The 24623-nt window shown below is 47.3% G+C and overlaps 1 protein-coding gene across 1 annotated transcript; it reads right to left on the bottom strand.

Moving 5' to 3' along the window:
* Positions 1–264: 264 nt before the first annotated feature.
* On the bottom strand, positions 265–24397 carry LOC146199893 (uncharacterized). Its single transcript, XM_084592218.1, has 6 exons — positions 24189–24397; positions 19533–19794; positions 13664–13894; positions 13005–13175; positions 6973–7173; positions 265–1019 (listed from the first exon to the last, which is right to left on the bottom strand). Exons 1-6 carry the CDS (start codon positions 24395–24397, stop codon positions 678–680), a joined length of 1416 nt encoding a protein of 471 aa, XP_084448344.1. The 3' UTR covers positions 265–677.
* Between the last annotated feature and the right edge of the window lie 226 nt (positions 24398–24623).

Below are 24623 nucleotides of genomic sequence, written 5' to 3'. Positions count from 1 at the left end.
TGAATACGATAGCACTAACAGGCAGGCCCCAGCTTAGATGAAGTCGTGAAAGCAGAGCCAAGAGCTCAAGCGTCAATTAATGCGCCCGCTCGCAGAGCTGTGTGTAGCATTAGTCAGTCTTTTTGTAAAGTGTGGTTGCCTCTCGGTCTTTTGTAAATATTTTTCTGTCCTTGATTTTTGTTCCTGTATAAAAGTTACTTTCGGCTTTACTGCACGTTAATCGCCCTTGCATCTCTGCGTATCAACGACACGTCGCCTGCCAAATCGACAGGCACCTTGGAATGGTGCGGAAGATCCGAAAGAATTCAATGAACGTAATTTTACTGCTAGGTTACAGGAAACAAATGCAAATAAAGCAAGAAATCAGGTAACACAAGATACTTAGAAACGTGCCCCCCTCCCTCCTTCTGCCTCAGTTTCTCCCCTGTTTAAGGCTTCCCTGGACCCACTCCTGGTGAAAATGTGTCGTGAAAATAACCCGTTGTTTTTGCAGGGTTATATACATTTCTATCTGTGTGCTTCTACACATTTCATGTATTTGTAATAAAAGGTTATTCGCTGCTTTCGAAGCTAGTATTTTCGGAACCTTTCCTAAACATATTTAAACACATTACTAAATTTTTACACCCCGAGAACAGCACCTCCACAGTAAGGAGTCTTCGAGCAATTCTTTACGCTCACACCGAAGCACACTTCTGTAATTTGCGCCAAAACCTATTTTGGACCCTGTCCACACGAGGGAACTCAGCAGTGCAGATAGTACACGTGCACCAAGCCAGCGCCACCTTGCTCGAAGGTAGGTGGGAAAAGAGCAGCCTTAAATCATAGCTGTCCGTGGTGAGGTGCCTCAGAGCAGGGAGGGCCTGCACTACTGTCACGTAATCTTCTTCCGGCAGCAAATCCCGCGCCGAGAAGTCAGTACGCAACGTCAAACGCTCCAGAACGTCAAATGTTGTGTGGGCCGCGCACGAGAGAAACGCATAGCACATGGCGTTGTCCTCCAGCTGCAGCTCCTTGACCTGATCGAAGGAAAAAGGAATGGTTCCAAGCGGAAAGGCGTTAGGTCCCTGTTTATTTGTTTAAACTACATTTACACACCGCAGCAAATTAGAATGGCACGCACAGAAATGCTCTTACTTCTGCTGTCAGACTGCAGCTTGAGCACTGTTTTACCGATTAAACTTTTATGTACGCCTAATAACCGCATATTTCACTAGAAAATGGAAATGCGTTTCAGATACCAGCCACCGCGTCCCCTGAAGCGGCAGTCTCTAAAACGATAAACTAACAGGAGGTAAAATAGAGTGAAGTGCTTTCCCTTGTTATTCACTTAATACCAGCCGCTCATGTATATGGACGAAATGTGCAATACATATATACGTGTTATTCACTTAATGCCATCCGCTCATGTATATGGACAAAATGTACAGTACATATATGCATGTTCAATGGCTGAAGAGGATGCAGTATACATTACGTCGACGTCAGTCGTCAGGTACTTGTAGAACTTTTTTACAGACGTAGACGCTATAGACCTGCTGCCAACTCCAAAAAAGAGTAGACTACCAAATACAGCAGTAAAACATGAAGAAAGAAAAGCATATTGAACCAACGTCTACCTTCTACTAAACTGAAACAATATTTAGACAGCATAAAGGTTTTGCAAGTTATAGGTTTTAGTAGACGTTATAGGTTTTAGCGCCGCGTACGTAGCAAAGACTGCATCTGCTCGCTCATATCGAGGGGCGCATTTTTTAATGTCACTAGGTAAATATGTGCTCTGATAGTCCAGTTCACTGCATTCTTAACCTTTGGGATAACCACAGCTGAAAAATTGAAAAGGCGGAAAGCTTCACCTTAAGTGTAGATGCGGCAGCGTATGCGCTCGTGGTCTCATTTGTTTCTGTTCTGATGCTGATCACACCCGAAACTTTGACTTTAAGGACCGTTTGCGGTCGTCGATAACTTGCTGACGTTCTAGCGCGGTTTCCTCTGACCAGATGCGGCGCTTCTTTTCCGTTTCTCACGTTTTTACCTCGGCATGCCGCCTTCGCTTAAACCGTATAGGTGCCTCATACCGCGCACTCTTCTCCACATTCTGGGCCTCTATCTTAAGAGCCTTTCTCCCATGGTCGTCAGGTAGCACCTTGGCGACACGACAAATCCTGACATGAAGCGCCAGCGCTATATATTGCACGCATCTGGTGCAATGTCAGACAACGCTGTTGGACTGTACCAGCTGCGGGTCATCACATGTGCTCAAATTTAGCGACACACACGCGATATTGTCTATCCTATGCTGGTTTCATTCTCTAATCCGCAATCACTACTCGGTAATTAATCAGTAAGCCAAGCACAATATCAACTACCTCTAATCAATCCACCAGCACGACTTACATCATAAATCTTCCTTTCGAAATGGGGTACGACTACGGGCTTTCGGTTCATTAAGAACAGCACACTACGCGTCAAATGCATCGATTTGAGAATCTTTTCCTTGCACCAACAGGAAAGGGCCTCCTATGCTTCTTGGCTAGGCTATATATTTCTTTGATCCGACGATGCTGCGGTGCAAGTAACATGTTAAATAACATGTGCGAGGTGGTCGATCAACCGGTATTTGCCAACAGTGTGCTTCCTACCGCTGCACAAGAGGTGGAGGTGCAAAAGCCGGCGCGCGCGGTGAGACAGACGAAACGCTTCCCAATGCGTTTAATAAGTTCACAATCACGATAGAAGCGCCAGTCCAGGCTGGAATGAGTAACGGCACGCAGAAACACTGCCAAACCATAGATTGAGAGGCCTCCACGTAGCGAGGTAACTGAGGGTCCCTGTATACATCACTCTTGTGGCGTTGAAGATGGATTTGGAATTTGCGCCCCTATCATCGAGTTGCAAGGAACATTGTGCGATGAAATCTGTTATATTTCTCCTTATATAACGAGCGCAGGGGCGCTTGTGCAGGACAGCGAAAATGATTGAGCAGCGCTCTTCGACAGATAAAGTGCTAGCGGTATATGCAACGGGAAACACGAAGGAACCCTCTAGCTCGCTTAACTACACGACCTGCTAGACGTGACGCACTTGTCAAGTCTCCAAACCGCATTGATTTTCGGAACGTTTTCTATGAACCTCAGCAATGTCAAGTGACGGGCGTCAACGATCTCGCTCGTAGGTACCGCATCTAACGTACGGTGCCGCCATCGTGACAACAGCTGGCTCGCTACCGAGCAGCTCGCTACGCAGTACTTGACGACGCCAAGCTTGCGCTATCGCCCTTCCTCTGAACTAAAGAAATTTAAAGTAGCTAAACTCAGCTAAGTCAGGATATACAAAGCGAAAGCTCTAGCAGTTGTGTGTGAGACCGAATTGTTTCTCGGTTGTCCTTGTCGGGCCTTCTCCACAGCCTTTCGATACCGTATTGCGTATCTCTCTTCTCCCCCTTCGTGATTTTCCATCGGTCCTTTAGGTCTTGTAGCTTCATTTTTCCTACGTGCCGCTTTTTCAAGGCGAGCGATACCGGCAGGATTAGTTGATTCGGCTTGTAGGCGAGCATAGCGTGCGCTCGCACTAAGGGTTGTTGCCGTATCCATGGCATAGCACTACAGATCCGCCGCAATTCTTAGGTTATATATACGCCTTTTCAAGCGAGGGCAAACTCGTCACTCACGGCGCTAGATATACCGGTACAAATGAAGGTTGCCACGTGTGTGAAGAAGCAGGTGTGCGATGTAGAAGCGGAGCAGCAGCAGAATGGAGCTCCGCCCGCTCCGTGCGCGAAAAAGCGGGCGGCGAGGAGGCCACGCGCCGCCAGGCACGCAGCTGGAGGTCGATTGGAGGTCAAATTCCGGCGTAAGCTAAACGCGCCGCGGCTAGTCCAGTGAAGCTTTCGATTCTAAAATACCACGGCTCAGCACATTCGTAGCCCACTTTTGTGCCTTTGGAGCGCTATCATTAAAGAGGGTGATACGTGCAGGGGTGCTGTGCTGTTATGCTTTATTGTGAGGAATGTTAACGGCATGTCCATCACGTCGTCAACGCAGAAATATATCATACAACACTCGTGTCACTTCTGTGGACTGGCTTAAGATGCTTTCCTCCATCTTTACAAACAGGGAAAATAAAATAGAAACTTGTACTCCAAAACTGAATTCAGATGTCCGCGACGCATTTTATTCCCTCAACGAAGGAGTGAACTTTTACTCTCTTTCAACGCACTTAGCACTTATTTTTCGTTTACATTCACACGTCTCCACCACTGATTTGCACTGCTTAAACTTTTTTGGTACTCCCACCTTTACCATTGCATCACAGTCATTTTCTGGAGAATCTTCTATTTCAGAAAACAATTTACAGCGAAGACTCCTCTGAGCGGGAACTAAGTTCCTTACCTGAACAGTGAACTCAGCACTTTATTTCTGCTAATGTTTTGTCCTGAAAGCTTAGAAAGCCGAAACCTAGGGCCAGAAGGTGAAAACTGCTGGCGGTTGTCCTTTTATTCGATTAGTTCCTTGATAGCATAGTTCCCATCAACTGACTGAGTGTATCAATAAAACCTGCAAGATATCCTAAGGTTAGGCCTTAACGCACGAACAATAGTCAAACCTTTCGGATCATGATTTCTTGAATTGCGCCCTAAAGGAATGCATTCGTCTTCGGAAGATGCAAGGTATCTATGAAAATTGTTTCACTACTAGCAAGCTTAAGTAGTTCTAGACGTAAGATATTAGCTTATAAATACAAAGATATGGCATCTTATGCCGGGAAGCATTTGCCTTACGCTCCTTCTATTCTGGAAAAATACACTGCCTCTAGAATAAGTATTTGCCTTTCATAACATAGCCTACGAGAGTTTGTTATCGAGTGAATTGAGGGAAATTCATCATTTCATTTGTTCGTACATCGCTCGTCTTCTGTGAGGGTCATCAGCAATATCTTGTCGCGGTGCGAGTCTATTCTTCCACGTCATTGCTTCATTAATAAAACAAGGAGTCACAAATTTAGCGCAGATGTAAGAGTGCACATTAAAGGCGTTTAAAAACTAGTAATATATCATTTAGCTTTGGCGCCATTTAAAGGCTGCAGCAGTGCACGTTTTCTTATACGGCGAAAAGGACAAGTACGGCCTTAAGAAATTAGGAACGCAGAAGTCGCTCGCTTAAAACCTACTGCGTAAAAGCTTCTAGATGGCTGCCACAAAGCAGCGAACGGCGCATTTCACTGCACTTAGAGCATCTAAATGTGTGATAGCGCATAGCGCGCGCCCTACTCGGTAATTTGTTTTTTTGTTATGTAGAGAAGAGGATTGAGCGCATAGACTTGCGTCGGTCAAGGTAGGCTGGCTGTCGGGGAACACTCTCCAGCATGGGCAATCTCTGCATCTCTGCTCGGATGCCAGCGCGCTCCCGCCACCATTGCAGCAGCCTAGTTATATTTGGAAATGACTGCCCGCCTGCAACCAGACCACGCTATGCACTACGAGCAAATGAAATCAAAAAGAATTCAAGTATTCATGTGGGTTTCTGTCAGAAAAAGCCTGGGACTTGCCGCTTGCAGGGAGTGAAAAGCCTGTCGGAAGAGGACAGTAGGCGAGAACTAGGGAATTAATCGTAGCACATGTCGACAAAAGGCCAGCGCTTTTGCTTTCTTTAAGAGTGTCTATGTTGAACAAAGCATGCATTTTTTTAACTGTTGTATGTGTACGACCTCTCCTCGTAACGCAAAGCATTCCAATGGGCACGGCTCAAACTGACAAAAAAAAGGCATTAATCGTCGATCAATTTGAGGGCAGGTGCGGACGGCTTAGTGAAGCAGCTATCCCAGTCATACTGCCCTGGCTCTCGTCCCGGCAATCTTAGCATTTTTTGGAACAGATGAACGCAAATTTGAAGTGGCATCGGAGCAGTTAAAAGCTCTGGTAACGTATCTCCACACCCGAGGCGCAAAACGCGGGCTGCACAGGCCGCTCCCTTAATCCAGAAGCTGATTCAATGACGCCGCATTGCTGTAGAGATTAGCTCTAAATTTTTGCCACATGGGTAGCCATTGCTTTTCAATGTCAGGCTTTCGACGCGTGGATGACCAGGCGCTCAAAAAATAAGTAGCATTTGTGCTGCGAAAAGCCAAAGGCAGAGCTTTAAAAGAATATGGCTGCACACGTCAATATTTATTGTGACTAAATGTCTTCGCGTGAAGTGGAGCAACCATGCTCAATTTATTAAGAGTGGCCCTTCACGCGCCACGAACAGCTTTGTGGGTGAACGTCAAGCGTATGTTACACTAGTATGCATGTTTTGACACTGCTGGCGGGTTCGGTCTGTGCAAATCTGATTCTGCCTTTTCTCCGTGTATCGCATATATTCATCTTTGCACAGATGTGGTTGTCCACTACCCCTTTCTCTGCCAAATCACGTGCGCCATGAAGCAGTAAGGTAAAGCAGAGAACCTGTAGAATCGAACCTGTGTAGAAAAGCACAGCTGTTGTTCGCGTTAGGTGTATTGCTAGTGGCTCTACTGCGATAAGCGAAAATTAGCCTCGCCGGGAATAGCGGCTCACAGTGAGTGGCAAATATAAACATATTTGTGAGATACGAGCGCAGAAAGCAAACGCCTAAAGAGCGGAACAATTTGCTCGTCCACCCTTAGGCACGCGCAATATATTATATGTAAATAGCCGATGAAGGGGCAAGTAATGTTAAGACAGAATGTTTTCAATAGACTGCATGGTGCCAAACTCTGACGGTATCTAGCAACTAGCGTGCACTGCGAGCGAGTGAGCGTTAGGACTCTATTTGAAACTATAGGAAAAGTTCTTCCAATATTTCGAGGTGGGTAATGAAATAAGATAATTGAGCTACATGACGTCGTGAACTGAAACAAGTCATTGAAGGAGGAAGGAGGAGGGAATTACGGCTGGGAAAAATAAATTATGTTTGTTTTGTCTCTGGTGCTTTCACCTAGGTAGTTGCTTACCTGGTGACAGCAAGACATGATGACAGAGGAAACGATGCTTGGAACCAACGACAAAACATTGAGACTCAAGAACTCCAGGCTGCGATCCGGAGATGCGTCCCATATGTTGTCGGCAATCTCTTCAGACTGAAGACAGCAGTGCAAGAGAGAAAGTCTTCGCAACCTGGGGCACTTGTGGGCAATCGTGGAGATGTTCACGTCCTTGAGAATGAATGATACAAGAATGATATCATCATCAGCAGCAGCAGCCGGAATATACTTCTCTTTAATACTCCTACAACTAACCCAGTCATGTACTAGCTGCATCCACTTGGCCCCTGCAAACCTTTTAACATTCTTCCTCCCACCTATATTTCTGGCCCCTCTACTATAATTTACTTTGCTTGGAATCTAATTTTCACTCCGTTGTCCTTTTTTCACACTACACGCACTGGTCACTAGAATGTCATTAACTAGATTTATTTCTGTACGCACTCTGCACGTGTCCTATCTCTTGCGTCTGCCATTTTCCGTTCTATAGTTCTCGGTGATGTCCTCAACTTCAGTAGAAGCGCTTTTCGTTAGCCTTCATGTTTCAGCCCCGCAGGTGAGTACCGGCAAGACACAGCTGTCGTATACGTTTCTGTTGAGTGACACCGGTATGCTGCTTGTCATAATAAGCGCTTGCCAGACGCGTTCCATTGAAATGTTCTTCGCTTTGTTATTTCCCCTTCGTGGTTCGGATCTGTGGTTACTACCTGTCAAAGCAGACATATTCGCCTAAAACTTCCAGCGATTTGTTACCTATTATAAACTAGTGTTCCTCTTTAGGTGCCACAGATATCAGAAACATTCTTTTAAGGCAGCGCGGCGCAAATGAAGCGCACGCCTAATACGTCGCATTCGAGAACACTGTCAAAATCTCTGGTTTTCACACGTTGATCGAGAGTTCATAGCAGTGCCCGCTTTGAGTGTCCCCCTCTCCACATCACTTGGCAGCGGCTACGATTTTCCGGCGGAGAAGCCGCATTTAGTCTCCAGAAAATTCCGCCGCGCTTGACTAATAACTGAGCGAGTCTCGACGGGAGCGAAAGAGAACAGTTGATCTCCTGAGGTGCGTCCATATTGTCGGCAATCAATGGTACATATTATGCGCGTCGGCCTTGCCGCATGGTAATACTAGGGTGCCTCGATGCGCGCGCCCCCTCGCAGGGTGGAGTCATTCTGTGAAGGGGTGAGTGCCGCTTTCCGACCGGTGGCCGCCATTACACTGCCCACGCTTCGTCATGGTTCATTCTGAGAACGCGGGCGCGGTGTGTTCTCGGGCAAAATACTCGAGTGTTGAGTGCTCCAGTGCACGAACCAGTTACAATATGGCAAAAAGATGTTCCGATTTCCGAAAGAACCGCAAAGACAACTTCTCAGGCTGGTAATAGCCGTTCGCGTGTGTGTAGCGTATGCGCTTTCTGCATTCATTAGGTTATTCAATTGCGTACTTCTTCCCGTAGTGTTTGTTAATTTTGTATCGTTGATATCTGCCAAGTATGCTTGCGTTTGGTTTGGTTTGGTTTGGTTTGTGCGATTTACCGTCCCAAAGCGACTGAGGCTATAAGAGACGCCGTAGTAGAGTGCTCCGAAAACTTTTGAGCACCTGGAATTCTTTAACGTGCACTGGCACGGCACACGGGAGCCTTGCTTTTCGCCTTCATTGGAAAGCGCAAATCGATGCCTGGATTCAATCCCGCATCCTGAGGTACAGAAGTCGAGCGCCGTAACCACTTCGCCACCACGGCGGGGCACGTATGCTTAAGTGCCGAACTTGTTTATTTCTCGATGGCAAAAAAAAAATTTAAAAGATGTGCGCGTATGTTGCGCGTTCTCTGCTACCGGCACCTTATGCACATTGTTTTATGCGCCGTGGAATCAGTACGTGCAAGGTGCAGTAGAATGTACGGTGATCTCTAAGCTTGCATTTCATGTGCTAACATACGGAGCGCGTTGAGGCAGTTTCCCGGTGTTTTGTTCTTGTACCGCTGCCCAGCTCGGATGGTGTGCGCGTGCGTGTTTGTGTACGTATGAGATGAGGCGTATGACCAACCATGGCACAAGTATATCTATGAGAAGTATGCAATGTCGCACTCATCCCGACTGATTTAGCGCTGGTAAGCTGCTAGTTATTATAAAATCCATATAGCTGGGTATTGGGTATGAGCCAGGTGATCACGCATTTTGTAGCATTGACTTTTATTTCCTTAATCGACGATCGGTGAAATAATTGAACATCAGACAGAAGATGGCAGACGAAGATGTCACTGGTACGTGGCCGTTGAATAGCATTAAATTCTTAATGGTGATATTCAGAATGGCTATGAAAACAGTGTGCTCAGCAGAAAACGTTCATAAAGTATAATAATGTGTAATGTAAAATGAAAGAACGCGCTATATACTCGAGTTAAACAAAAATATGCCAGTTATAGTTCAAATCGTATTATTAGTATATAAACATATGCACAAAAGGTATAAATGACGTTTGGAACTATATTGGCCCTGATGTATTGGCTCGATACTATCTGGCGCTCGATTGATGAGGTGAAACATGGCGCCGTGTACCACTTCAATAGCGGTGTAGGTTGATAGAGCCTTAGGTGGTCTACATTTCTGATACCCTAATTATTACAACTAATTATTACAACCCTATTACAACCAATGTGACATTGGTTGTAATATACGAAGGTAAAGACTGCTCAAATGTAAGCAGTGCCAAGCTTGTGCCGATTAGAGCCAATAAATAAAATAAGAAAATTTGGAAGGTGTGTTTGCGACCTGCCTCATATCTGAAGTCCATCAATAAGCTATCCAAAATCAGTTTTCGCGCATACAATGCAAGTAACGTAGCCTCAAACCAAAAAACGGCCGTCTTCACGACAGTTTTCGTGATCCCGGGAACAACCATTCGATACCGCCAGAAAGGCCCTTACACAGGGCCCATTAGAGTCCATCAAAGAGTAATAATTTTACTGTTGCGACCATTGTCTTCTGAGCAGAGTTGCAGCAGTCAGTACGTGGGCTAGCTGATAACTGATTCGAAAACAATATTTGAAACTAAGGTGCGCGATTAGTGTTGTTGTTTTTTGTCTCGTTGCGGACGCGGTTTGTCATATGAAATCAGTCTTTCAGTCGGAAGCCAAGTGGTCTTCACGCTTTGTTTAACTGCGGGAAACCCGTGTAGACCCAACGAACGATGACGGGAACCAAGATGAATAGTCACCAACTAGCCCAACAAACTATTCTTTAATTGCATTTACGCGGCTGGCTTGCACGGTAGTTTTCTGCTGTAGGGAGTCTAGTGAAAAATTGCAGTTTAAAAATTAAGATTAGAGAATATTAATATGAGGCATGCGCACTGCGCATCTTGAAAGTTTTGTGTTCTCGCCATATTGTTAAAGCAGCACACGTTTATAACAACGATCTCGACCTGTCGCTACCCAACGTCCGTTGGTAGGGTGCCCCGATGTGAGTACTTCCCTCCGCTGCCCATGGTTGCCTACGGAGTGGGCATCGTAATGGTCGACGTCGTAGAAGACGACGCAGTTGTCTCCACCCTTCACGACGGCGGAGGGGAGCGAGCTCATCGAGGCACCCTAAGTAACAGACAGACGCGGCGCGCCCTATGAATTCAGGCCGCGTTGCTTCAAGAACCCAGCTAGTGCCACAGTGAGGGAGTCGAGAGCTACTGCTCGGTCTCCGGGCTCAACCTGCTGTTCGGCGAGCTCACTGATCTGCTAAGGAGCGGCGCCAGTCTTCGGGGCGGCCACAGCGTGAATCTCCAGGTGTCGGTCCAATACTGTCCAGTTAAAAATATAGTGTTTATTTGTTCTGACTCTCGTGTGTATTCTTCTTAAGCATCTGTGTTGTTGAAAGCTTCTTTGACTTGCATGCCTTGCGATGCATTTTTGTGAGCCTTGTCTCTGTGTTGTAAATTCATCGGCTTCATCTCTTGTTGTACATGAACTTTCTTTTGTTCGTTAACTCTTACTCCGGACCTCTCTCTCGCTTGAGCCGGCGAATGCTGGGCAATGACTTGAACGAGAGCATCTTCGGCAGAACTCCGCCTGGTTGGGTACTTGGAACAAAAGAGAAACACTTATCACCAACCAAATTATTTATTAGAACCCGACGTTTTGGAACCAACTCGGTTCCTTCCTCAGAGGCGACTAAAGTTCGAGGCCCGCAATAGTAGGCAGCGGCCTACGCTTCCCCTTTCTCAACACGTCGCGAAGTCCAATTGTGTACGCGGAGGGTAGTGTCCCCGGTTTCCTGTTCACTGCGGCAGCTGTCAGCCGGTTGAACCACGACTCGACGTGACGTCTTTTGAAAGTGTTGGTCTCCACATCAAGTACGCTCACCTCCTCAAAGGCGATTTTGTGGTCGGCGCGTTCACAGTGCTCGGTGAGGGGGTTACATTCTGAGTTCAATTGTCGGACGTCATTTTTGTGCTGTAAAATCCGCCGACGGAGATTTTTCGTTTCGCCGATATACGAGGCCGGGCACTCGAAGCACGGGATTTTATAAATAACACCTGGGCTCTAAACGCCCACCCCTTCTGTCTCTACAGGTAGCTGATTTCAAGTTGAGCTCGTCACTGAAGTCGAGGGCACCTCCTTGGAGATTGGAACAGCTACCCCTACATCGTTTAAGTGTGTCTAGGAATGCATGCATCAACGAGTGGCGCACCTTTAATGAATTTAATTATTAACGGGTGACAACGTGCATCCACATCTGTGGCGACCTTAATGGCTGTATAAAAGATGAAGAATTCCCAAGAGAACTCATTGTATGTTACTTGTTTCCTAAGGCTCAGGACCACCCCAACGTTTATATAACGACACAAAAAGCAGCGCCAATTACGACGATTTACGACGCCCTCTTACTAGAGAGAACTAATATGCCGCTATCACTTCACAAATAGTCTGAAGACTTATCTAGATAACGTTGTTGTTGTTTGGAACCAGGTAGGTTTGCGGTAAAGCGAAAATTTTTGTCAGCGAAGCCTGTGTTACGTGATCGTTGCAAGCACATAGAACTAAATAACGAAGCTTTGGCTGTAGCTGTGGTTTCTCTTATCACCAGGAAACATCCGCGCAAGACTACAGTGAGATTATGTGCACGGAAGTCAGTGTTAGCGCTGCAACTCTGCATAGTATTATAAGGTAACCCATCTGACACAGGGGTGCGCCGAGTAAAGGCCAAGACACTGCGTGTTGTGCGAGGCCTGAAACGAGTTTGCAATTCCGCCTACACCTAGCGGTCGTGCAGACATGGATTCCTGTGAGGAGCCTGATAGCATGAAGATTGAATGTGCCAATGTCTCACACTTGTCGTCATCCACGAACCGAACTCCCAGCCTCGAACCGAACACCCGCTTCCGTCCGCACGCGCCCTGCTACAGACCCTTACTCTTGCAGAATGTCGTACAACATTCTGTAATTAAATTATTGTAAACCGCAATTTAAAGCACCTCGAACATTCTCCCATATAGTGAGTTAAACTCGCGAAATATTCGTCCTATCAGTAGTACATCCTTAAATAACAACGGAATAGCGTTAAAGTACTCGTTCCTCAGAAAATCCTGCGCCGGCATGGCTGGCGTCAGCGCTGCGAGCGAAAATTTACGTACACGCATCTGGCAGCCGGTATTTTGGTTACGATATGACCACGCACTGACTGGGCGTCGGGTTATGCAAACTAACCAATCAAATATCAACATTGATGTACACTGCTCTTAGTAACCAAACCTCGTTAAATTTTTGTGCGGATACCTTCATCTCATAGGCAGCTGCAGTAGTTTGCATGACGCAAGGTATTATTTAAATCAAAATGAGAAGCACATAAGATGACGTTAGAATAATAGTACACAATTCGAGAAAGGCCAGCAGAAATCTGTCAATACCCGTTAATACAACAGAGCTATCAGATTTTGAATGAAAGAGCTGGTACAATTAATAGGCAATTTCTTGTCTGGCCAGGCGTAGAATAACGGCTCATAAACTTACGCCGAAATAGCTCAGCCCAAGTTCTTGCAGAAGAGGCAGCTCTACCAAAACAGGCTCCATGCTTGCCGCGAAGTCCAGATGAACCCCTTTGGACAAATATGTCACCACAAGGGTCCTAAGCCGTGTGAACTTTCTGATGCAAGACACCACCTCAGCGTCTTTCAGGGTCACCTATGTAGAGCCAGCAGCAGAGTAGTAAATGACAGAACAGGGTCAAAAAATGCGTTATATCATGGAATTACGTACTACGAATATAAGCATTTTAGGGGTAAATCAGCGCATCTAGCGATTAGTTGGGCCTGGGCAGTGACCCTAAATCTTACATTACTACTTGATGCCTTACATTTAATATCACTACTACTAAAACATTTCTTGTGCACAGGACAAATTGCTATAATGTAGCTGGGGAGAAAATAGCCTCTGAGTGAAAAGATAAGAACTTAGAAGACGTCAAAATGTTTTGGCAACAGTCACAGGCACATGAAGATCACCGGTTGTTGATCTTTGAAGAAACTGAATTTTACAGCCTCTAAAGTTTACACGAAAACTTAGTCCGCTGTGTATGTCATAAATGTGACGCAACAAGCCACGCACTTTTGCGCAGCCTGGCGTTAACTTTAGCTGAAAGATAACATCGGCTTGTCAATAGCTCTCCTTACCTCCAGGTACGTAACCTCAGCGAAGAACATGTTGGCAGACCAGAGCCCCTTAAGCGAGACGCTATCAATGGCGTACGGTGAGCCGTCAATGCGCTTCAAGGAGAAGCCAAGCCGCACGTCTGGCATAGACCGCAGCTGAGGATGATGGGAGATGACCGCGTCGACGGCGGTGATATCTGAACTTTCACCGCTTATCATGTCCCCGTGAAAGGACGCTTCCAGCCGTCGCAGCTGCGCAATGAACGGGCCGTCAGTTCGTTAAACCAATGAGCGGTAGCACATGCACGTCGCAAACTTTGCTCTGTGATCCATAACAACAGCGCGACAGACGGGACGTGGAAAAAAGGACGACAACACAGAGCGCTGACTCACAACTGAAACGTTTATTAGCCACCAGCCAGCATAAATACTGCCCTGGTGCCAGAAAGGAAACAGGCACGCTTGACTTGCGTGAGATTATAAGCGCCAGTACATTAGACTCGTGTCAATTACAGGCAATTGTCACACCTGGGAAAAAAACTGTCAGCATAACAGGAGACACACGTTAATATTCACAATCTAAATAGCGATTTTCTTTATCTGACAGCGCTACAGAGGGAGCACTGATACATTGTTTCGATGTCATAGCTATCAAGTGGGCTTCTATTATTTCCCTCGTTGCGTGTCACGGTTCTTTTCTATCACTGCGCATTCCTTATACAGGGGAAAACACACATTGGTACCATTCTCTTCATCATCGTCATATTTGCAGTGTCTGCAGTGTTTGGTTACGTGGCCTGTGATAGCTGCACGAGAAACATTGTACTCGTGCTCGCTTGCGTCGGAACGAAAGCCAATTTCATAATCAGCGATAGCAAAACGGCTATTTGGAATTTTGGAAAGGGTAGGGTCTCGCCGGAAGCGGCAAGGATTCTGGCCAGTAGACGATTAAACAGGAAAATTCGCCTAATTTGGACCCCTGCACACACGTTCGTTCCTGGCAACAAAGCGGCCCCCGAGTTAGCTCGAGCTCTCTACTTCCGGGTAGCTGTGGAGCCGCCCGATTGCCAAAACATGGACGAGCGTTTGCAAAATTATACGGAGATTCTTCAAAATTACAGGTTAAGCAGGAGACTGGTGCCACCACCGGATAAAAGTCTAAACAATAGGGAGGCAGTCGCATGGCGGCGCCTGCAAGCTGGGAACTTTGTAAACCCGGTCTGGGAATATTATGTCCAAATGGACGATAGGAGAAACGATAAATGCAAGCACTGTGGGGAGAGAGGGACCCTCGACCATATAATCTGGGAATGTACTAGCTCCCCAGGGGCTAAAACAAATATAAATTGTAGAGAAGCCTGGGAAGCCCTGCTGTGGAGCGAGGTCCCTGCTCCACAGCTACAAGCCATCAGCCTGGCGGAAGAAGCCGCGAAGAGCCAAGACCTTTTTGCCTGCTTCTGATCGCAGAGGTCTCTGCTCCCGTCCCGTAGGCCTGCGTGCGGGCGCGGGAATTGGGGGCCGCCTTATGCGGTGGAAAATATAGTCGTTATCATCATCATCATCACCCTTATTTAGTGACCTAACGTTTTCAGTCTTGGGTACTTTCAAACTGCGCGCCAATCGCAGTATCTGTCACGCGCAGAATTCCGCCATCACCCTCACGGTACACAAGCTGAAAGTGCTTCACGAACCGCGGCGTGGCACAGCGATAAAGAGCTCGGCTGGGGATCCAAGGGACGGATGTTCGATTCCCTCACGGATACTGATTTCTTTTTCTAATGAGAAGGAGTCGCACATCTCTTAAGAGTTGCATGGTGCGGGGGCTGCGAATTTGGCCTTGGCTGTGACGTCACGGCATACGCGAAACTCGGCTCGGACCCTCGTAGTGAAGCTTTTCGCTTCAAACCCCTGTGCCTCCTCCTAGTGACGTCACTCCGCGAGTTCGCGCATGCGCATCTGTGGCTAAATGGGATCACACGCACGCCAGACCCGGTCTTGACTAGCCTAGCGAAGCTTTTCGCTTCAAAAGGTACTCGGTTTGTGCGCCATGCGGGAGTACATTCGGCCGGCGCGAACGGTTCCCACGTGGCGCGTTTTTCAGTGCTAGAAACGCCCCATGCGGTCCACGCTTTAAAGCGAAACTTCGACGTCCCCCTAATTTTCTATCCTCGTCCTTGAGGATGCACGTTAAATGGAATATTACAAAGACGCTCAATCTTCGCTTTAAGAGTAGGCATGACAGAGATTGCGGGATCGAATCACGGCCGCGGCGGCCGCTTTTCGATCAGACTATAAGCAAGACACCCGTGTGCTGTGCGATGTCAGTGCACGCTAAAGAACCCCAGGTGGCAAAATTCCTCCACAATGGTATATCTAACAGCCCGAGTCCCTTTTGGACGTTAAGCTCCAGAAACCAAACCAATAGAGAGGCTATTTAACATCACATTCTCATTACGGGAATTTTTAGCACTGGCATGCAGTGTGGGAAATGTCTAGTTGCTTTTGGTTTCGGGGAAATGAAGGTGCAGCATATATTGTACTTGAAGAGGATGCATTCCCTTACAATGGATAGCATTAATTTATTAAGAGGTACATATGTCGTCGGTTCGAATCCTTATCAGACTCTATAGCATCCACACTAAGTAGCAGATGAATGATTAATGGAAAGGGAAGTGGTAATACACAACTCTGAACATTGCATAAAAAACGATTGGGTCACAAATTCGATAAAAAATCAGATTATTTTTTCCGACGTGTTTTACGCATACGTAGTGTACCAAACAACGATGGCGACGCCTTTTAGACCGTTCGAGCAAAAAGTGGTTTGCGTAGCATTCGCGACAGCACCGCAACGAGCCGTTCCTCGGTGAATTTGATGTGAGTGAAGAACAATAGTTTTATTAGCAATCTTTGCTGCTGTAAGTGCGAAAGTTTCGCGAGATATTAAGGTTGTTTCAGATGTTAGTGCAGTCTACAAAATAGTTCTACATCGCAAGCTTGAATTCTGTCTGATCGATTTGACTGAAGTATGGTGTCAACAAACAATATTATTTCAAAGGTGCAAAATAGCGTCGACATCGTTGGAACTGACGAACGCACATAAATGAGGGCACACATGTAGGAGTCCTGTACGTAGCGCCACATCGAAGTAAAAGCACGGAAGTTGGTACGATATTTCGATAGTTGCGCAGTTGCCGCTGATGCATCGGAAGCCTTCTTACAGCGTTTCCTGCAGCGTGCATACTCCTGGACGTATTCTAGTATGTCTGACCTAGAGAAGGAGGAGGATGAGATAAATTGGTCACCTGCCAGATTTCGAACGCTGGAGATGCGCTACGATCGCCCTGTTAAAGAGCTTAGGAGCGGACCCCTTGGCCTGTAAACTTTGACAAAGACTGTACCTACTGTTGTTCGATTATTACCTTTCGCAGCCTAGTTGTAAAGTTAAAGACCTGCAGCGCATTTTGGTAGGCGGCCGACGAGCGACTGACACAAGCAGGTGAAGGTGGTAGATGAACACGCCAAGGTCGCACTCCCCGTGGCAAACCATACGAGAACTAATATAACGGAACCATCCAAACGTAACGCTCATCGATATTTTCTATTGAAGTTTCGGCAGCCAGTTGCAACATGACGTGGACGGATTCCAACAAAAATCTGCACTGAAATAATTAAGGGATACCCACTGAAGCCAAGTAGTCCTGAGAGTGACCGGTTGGCACCGTTACGTGTAGGGGGAGCCATGATCAAAAGGCGTTAGCGGGAGCAGCGACGCAGGAATAGAAGAAAGAAGATTGCTCTGTATTTTGATTATTTCAAGCCCCAAACGCGACAGCAACCTGTCGTGAACTATATTTCAACAATGACGATTTTGGTGCGGCTTCTTGTCCTCATGGTCTTCTGCACGTGCTAGCGGCGGACAACTGTAATGATATGGCTGTGCTCTCAGATTGTGCAGATGTTCCCTCCTTACGTAACGTTTTCTCTACGGACTTCAATGATTGCATGTTCTCGTTTAGAAATATTGCTCTAAACGGCTAAACCAAAGCCTGAAACAGCTTTCGCTAACATATCAAGCATTCACAACCTTCGTTCTGTACTTTCCAACATAATAATTATTACGTTTGGCTCAACAGATGGAAGTCTACACAGATTAAAAGAGTTTCTCAGCTCCAACAAACAAAGCGTTTTTCTGTGCAGAAAAGCAAGAGCTTTCCGTTCTTCGTGTATTGTTTTACTGCCTTTAAGAACAGTCTGCTATACCGTTTAAAGCCAGCAGACAATCCGTATCGTAAGAGCTGCGGCTGCATTGGGTCTCAACTCCATATTCTTTTCTAATGTCCAGCGTACGCCAACGCGCATGCGCAGTATGAACAATGCATGCACTCTTTTACTCGAGTGCCACTCACAGTTATTCCTTTCATCATCATCATCATCAGCCTGACTATACCCACTGCAGGGCGAAGGCCTCTCCTATATTTCTCCACTTAACCCGGTTCTGTGCTAGCTGCATCCACTTCACCCCTGCGAACTTCTTAACCTCATCCGCCCACCTAACTTTCTGCCACCACTTGCTACGCTTTCCTTCCCTTGGAATCTAGTTTGTTACCCTAAGCGAGCATCGGTTATCCTCTCTTCGCACTACATGTCCTGCCCATGCCCATTTCTTCTTCTTAATTTCCACTAGAATGTCGCTAACTTGGGTTATTTCTCTGACCCACTCTGCACGCTTCCTATCTCTTAATGTTACCCCTACCATTTTTCGTTCCATAGCCCTCTGTGTTGTCCTCAACTTAAGTAGAACTCTCTTGGTTAGCCTCCACGTTTCAGCCCCATAGGTGAGTACAGGTAAGATGCCACTGGTGTATACTTTCCTCTTGAGCGATACCGGTAGCTGCTAGTCATAATCTGCGAGTGCTTGCCAAATGCGCTCCATCCACATCTTCTTTGAGTCCTTTAGGCTGCTACAAACAGCAGCACCGTGCAATGCCATTCTTATTTGCTTATTTAAATGATATTGCTGTTGTATAAAACTTTAAATTGCCAACTCACATAATCACCTCTCTGTATATGCGCAGTACTGGACTTCAGTCTTAGCCCAAAAGGCCATTCATCTATCTTTAATGACCACACTCATTTCTGCCCCTTCTTCCATCTTCATTCCCAAATCTCCACCCGTGCAGAGTAGCATGTCAGCGAATATTCACTCCGGCTAAAATCTGTTTATTTAAAAAGCTCTCTCTACTGCATCTTTCTACGGACGGACTTCGCAGAATCACCCTTGCACAGAATTTGGTTTGCAGCTACGCTGTTTATACAGAAAGGACAAAACTGCATAAAATTGGGCAAACTGATTTTCTCTGCTTATCTTTTCTGATAGGCTTTGGTACTAAAGAAAACCTGGATCATTTCAACCATCGACCAATATGACGTAGTGACTAACAACCTTTCCACGCAGTCCACAAATAATCCCGTCAATAAAAACCGATAATAAGCCACAGGCAGGATGTCTTCAATAAGTTTAGCAACTTTCTGCCTTATGCTGGAAAGAGTGTGAGGCGATTAAATCGTTTTCTCAGTGCGTTAGTTCCTGTGCACTGACATCTCAATGAGTCGCATTTCTGGGGACTTTCACGTTTGTCTCCCACAGGATCACAGAGCTGTTGGGGAATTAGAAGCTGGTATTTTGAGAAGCAAGCTTCAGACCGTACTCGTTAGTACTTCAGGCTGCCGTTTTTTCGCATTGACGTCATCGCTCCCTGAAATTACATTTGTTTCGTTTCTTTTAGCGATCTGTAATTCTTAATATACCAGCAGTTTTATTTCTCCGGGCGGTTTGCCCTACAGCAATACAGCACTGAAAACTTGCAACTCCCATATAGGTACTCACCTTGGGACACTTCAGGAGCAGCAGTCTGAGGGCGTAGCGGTTGATGTAGAGGTCACTGCTGCCTATCGCTGGAGTACATCCTAGGAGCTCTTCAAGGTCTGACTTGCGATCTGGAAGCCCAAGCCGAGACTCTGCTTCGAACTGCAGGCGAATGTTATGCGGCAGAAGGAGAGTCTTCACTCTTGGGAACCAGTCGATCAAGTTCCCGATTTTGTCCCTGTTGTGCACGATAACAAGCTTTTCGGTGCCCTCCAGGACGTGCCTGTTTGGGAAAGGAACGGGTATCATAAAAACTGCAGCCTTGAGGCGTGATTCTGTTCTCTCCACGGTAGGGTCCTCTAAGCAGCGTCACCTGGCGACAGATAACGGAAGTATTTTAAAAATGTATGGGAGCGCATTTGAAGCCTGCCGCACTCGTTGCTTCAGTGGCGCAATGGGCGAATAAAAAAACTGTTCCAATCGTGAAAGTGGTAATGTTTTTTTTTCTGTGATTTCCTTTTTAGATCACAGTGTTAAAATAAGCTACCGTATATCTTTCTTGGGGTGTGTTCCCCTTTAGGTTACATTATGTGATGTTTTTCATTCTTAATAGCCGCAAATACAGCCATGAACAGAGGCATGAGATGACGGTATGACAACGCTAACACTATTCAATTACCTTCACCGTAATAATTTCCTTCCTTCAGCGAGTGCATGTTACCTTTAGGTGGCGTTCCGAGACACATTTCGGTAACATTCGCAGTTTAATCCGCTGGAGGGCAACCAGTGAGGAGAAAGTTGTGGGACCCTACCGTTGAGGAGACGGAATTACGCAGCCTTGAGCCACAAATGCGAATAGCTTATATTTCCCCGGCGCCATACAAAGTGAATAATGAGATAAAACCTAACTCACTGTAGCTCATCATTGCAAGTGTTCATGGATTATTAATAGCTTATAGACAAAAACGTTAAGAAAGAAAACACTAAGCTCAAAGATGTTCCTCGCATTTTATGAACAGAAACTTTTGAAGTACTGAGTTTAGTATAGGTCACATCTGCCATGGTAATAAATAATTTCGGTTCTAACTTTTATTCAATATTGGCACAGTTCCGCTTTAATAGCCTATTAAAGATACTCGTAGGTGAGGTTTTCGACACTCGCCGCTCGTTCACACTGAGGCGTCGTCAACTAATACAAGTTTTTCGACCCCTCCCCCCCCCCACCCACCCCTTAATCGGAAAAAAACTACAGAAACTTTTCTGTTGTGTCAGGCCTTCGGTCCTCGGCCGCGGCAATGCAATCACTTAAAACTCGCGCCTGCAGCAGGCGCGTGAGAGAAAATCCGCGCGTTGGAAGCCGGGATAGTGGTTTCCCGATAAGAAGGCCGCGCGACAGGGTGGCAGGGCTTCTTTTGCTTCGTCCGGCGTGGACAGCGTTTGGCGAGGCATTCCTGGACGGAGTGTTTTTTCGTCTTTGCCGTGCTTGGGCGCGGGTTCCGGACGTTCGGCGTGAATGCCTGATTGTGCTGTTGTTCCTTTCAACTTTTCTGTTCGGTGAAGATTGTTAATTTCACACTTTCGCGGTTTTCCTTGTTTCTGTTTATCGCAAAAGCAGCGACTTTGTCATTCTCCTTGTGTTTGCTCAAAGTAAAAGCGGTTCGCCCAATTTGGTCTGTGGTTGTCCGTCGTACGGATTGCGCCTTGCGGACCCTCCCCCTTTCCGAGGCGAAGGCAGTGGGGGCCCGATTCGTTTCAACACCAGGCCGTTGAGCATCCACAAGCGAGGACTCCTGGATGCTGAGGTGCATTAAGACCCTCAAAGAGCCCTTGAGCTTTTCCCGTTGTTCTTGCGCCTAAGAAAGACGGCACAGCACGCTTATGTGCCGACTATCGGCGGCTAAATGCTGTAACAGTCAGAGATTTGTACCCATTTCCGTCAGTCGACTCTGTTATGTATAGGCTTGGATCAGCAAAATTCTTCACTACTCTAGACTGTAGCAGGGGTTTTCTACAGATACCGACTGACCAGAGTGCCATCAAAAAAACTGCATTCACTTGCCATCGGGGATTATTCGAGTTTGCTCGACTGCCTTTAGGTTTATACAATTCACCTGCTACCATTCAGCGCGTGATGGATATAGTGCTCGGAGACGCGAAATTCAACTATGCAATGGCATACATGGACGACGTCGTGGTGTTTTCAGAAAGCCTAGATGAGCATCGGATCCACTTAACTACTGTTTTGCAACGAATGAAGGACGCAGGCATCACCATTAACCCCCGCAAGGTGCAGTTGGTTTCACGTGCAATCAACCTGCTTGGTTTCATTGTTGAACAGGGCACAGTCCGGCCTGACGAAGAGAAACTGCACGCCATATTGCAGCTGCCACTACCAACAAAGGTCAAGAGCCTGCAACGATTCTTGGGTATGGTGGGTTTCTACCGCCACTTCATCCCAAACTGCGTGGACCTGGCAAGACCCCATCATGAGCTTCTTCGGAAAGGTGCCCGTTGGTCCTGGACAGACACGGAGCAGGGATCGTTTCGGTCGCTGTCAACGGCTATCGCCGATGCAGCTCGTCTGCGGCTCCCGGACCTAAACCGGCCCTTTACAGTGCAGACTGATGCAAGTGAGTATGGAATCGGCGCTGTTTTGCTTCAGGAGCATGAAGGGAAGCTTTGCCCCTTGGCGTTTCCAAGTCACACACTCTCATCGCCGGAGCGAAACTGCACTGTAACAAAAAAAGAGTGCTTGGCGATTGCATTTTCACTAAAAAAGTTCGACATGTATTTGGATGGGGCTGAGTTTACGATTCAGACCGATCATCAGGCATTATCTTGGTTGTCGAAGCTGAAAAACACCGGTCGGCCGTCTAGCACGCTGGGCGCTCGCTCTTCAAAAGTGTAATTACAGGGTGGTATACAAGAAAGGCACCTTCAACAAGGCAGCTGACGCCCTGTCCCGAGCTCCATTACCCGCAGGTGGCGAGCAAGCACCACAAGTCCTGGTTATGTCAGAATTTGCAGATGCATGGGGCACACTGGTTTCCCGGCAACAGCTGCTCGAAGCTCAGCGAAGCGATCCTCAGTGCATCCAGATACGAAATGGCCTGGACAGCACCAACCCTGCAGGAAGCACAGCGCCTACCGGCAGCTACGACTGCTACTTGGAAGCCAAGGATGGACTTCTCCTACGGTATATACCCTATGCCGACAACGGACAGTGATGAGTCTCCATTTCGTGTCGTCATACCAAAGAGCCTCTGCAAGCTCTTTTTAGAGTATTTTCACGACATACTCCTTGCAAACCATAGCGATGGCAAGAAAACGTATAAAAAGTTCGGTCGCGTCCTAGCTTGGCCTCGCATGAGAAAGGATGTCGTGACATACGTCCGTACTTGTCTTACATTCCAGGCAGCTAAGCCAAGGGGAGGGAAACCACCGGGCTTCTTGCAACCCGTGGAGAGCCGTTACCTATGGGAAATTGTTGCCTGTGACGTAATGGGCCCTTACCCTAGATCAGTGAAAGGAAACCGCTACTTGATAGTGGTCACTGCCCATTTCTCTAAATGGGTAGAATTATGCCTGCTGCGTAAACTGGACTCTAAGGTAATCCGGGGTCAGCTCCTGGACACATTCATTAGGTTCGGCTCCCCGGCGCAGCTTATCACTTACAATGCCACGTATTTCACAGGCAGGGAATTTGCTGACACTTGCAAAGCTCTCGGGGCACAACATAAAAAGACTACTCCCTACCACCCTCAGGCTAACATAACAGAACGGGTTAACCGAAACCTGAAAACCATGCTAGTTGCTTTCACAGAGTGTCACAAAGACTGGGATTCCCGTGTGCAGGAAATGGCCTTTGCTACAAGAACCACAGTAAACAGGTCGACTGGTTTTACGCCGGCGGCTATACTTCTTAGCCGGGAGCTTCGATTTTCTATTGAACATGCCCTTACTCATGACTGAACCAAAGACATCCAGTTATTCCAGATTTACCCAGGACCTATCCAGCCGCCTTGCCGGAACTCTGAGGGAGGCCAAAGAGAACTTAGACCTCGCCCACCTGGAACATTGCAGCCAATACAACAAGGGCAGACGAACATTGGAGTTCACGATCGGCCAGGAAGTACTTCGCCGCACGCACCCCCGCAGCGACGCAGCAAAGTGGTTTGCAGCCTCCCTCGCGCCACGATGGGATGGTCCTTACGTAGTAGCAAAGCCCATTTCTCGTTTCGCTTATCTTCTGCGTAAGAAACATGGTGGTCGTGTAATCGGGCCAATAAACGTTTCTGACCTCAGAGCATACAACGAGCGCACATCAACCACGTTACCTACTCTTGGCATTACAAGGGTTCAAAACGTATTTCGTGCTAGCGGATATCATAAACGTAATCTCCTAATCGTGGCATTCCGGCACTTGTGCTGCGTTCTCACCTTGCGCGGAATGGTGCGGTTCAACCCAGATGGAGCAGCCACTCCAGATGGGACCACCGCACCCGCCGTCGACGTCGCGAAACCAACCGGTATCCCTACTACACACGCCCTCCTCTGATCCCCCGAACGCATCGACGGGGACAAGCGGCAACGCTGGAGGAGACAGGTCTAGAGGAGACGGCAGCCCCCTGGCACCTTCTAGAGCGCCCAACAGGGGCTGTCTACCGACGACGGCACCATTCACCGGCCACAGTGCCGATGACCTGCGCCGCGACGATCCACTCCGCCCCCTCACAGAGGAGGCTAACGTCAGCTGGTGCCAGCTTTGCGACACTTGTGTAGTGTCGCAGGCTGCGCACGTCGCCAGCACCGGCTACCAGGAGCAGCAGCGGCTCCACGATATTCTGCAACGGGCAACGGGCACCCAACGACGCCCAGCGTCGCATGCTGGCGGACTTTGCTGTCGCCGCTCTCCGTCGTCAAGACCGCGGTGCTCCACCGGCAGCAGACCGACAAAATTTGCTGGACTTGGACTCTTTAATTCTCCCCGAGTACTCATCTTATTTTTTGTGGCTGTATAGTAGTCCTCGCACCCTTCGTTTGTTCGCCGCAACACCGGGGTGTCGCGTCTTGTGATGGGGGGGGGGGGGAGTGTCAATCAATCAATCAATC

Source organism: Amblyomma maculatum, chromosome 2, assembly GCF_055883805.1.
Source record: "Amblyomma maculatum isolate TAMU_Amacu chromosome 2, ASM5588380v1, whole genome shotgun sequence".
Lineage (NCBI taxonomy): Eukaryota > Metazoa > Arthropoda > Arachnida > Ixodida > Ixodidae > Amblyomma > Amblyomma maculatum.
The sequence above is the reverse complement of the archived record's forward strand: the minus strand, read 5'-3'. Positions and strand labels throughout refer to the sequence as shown.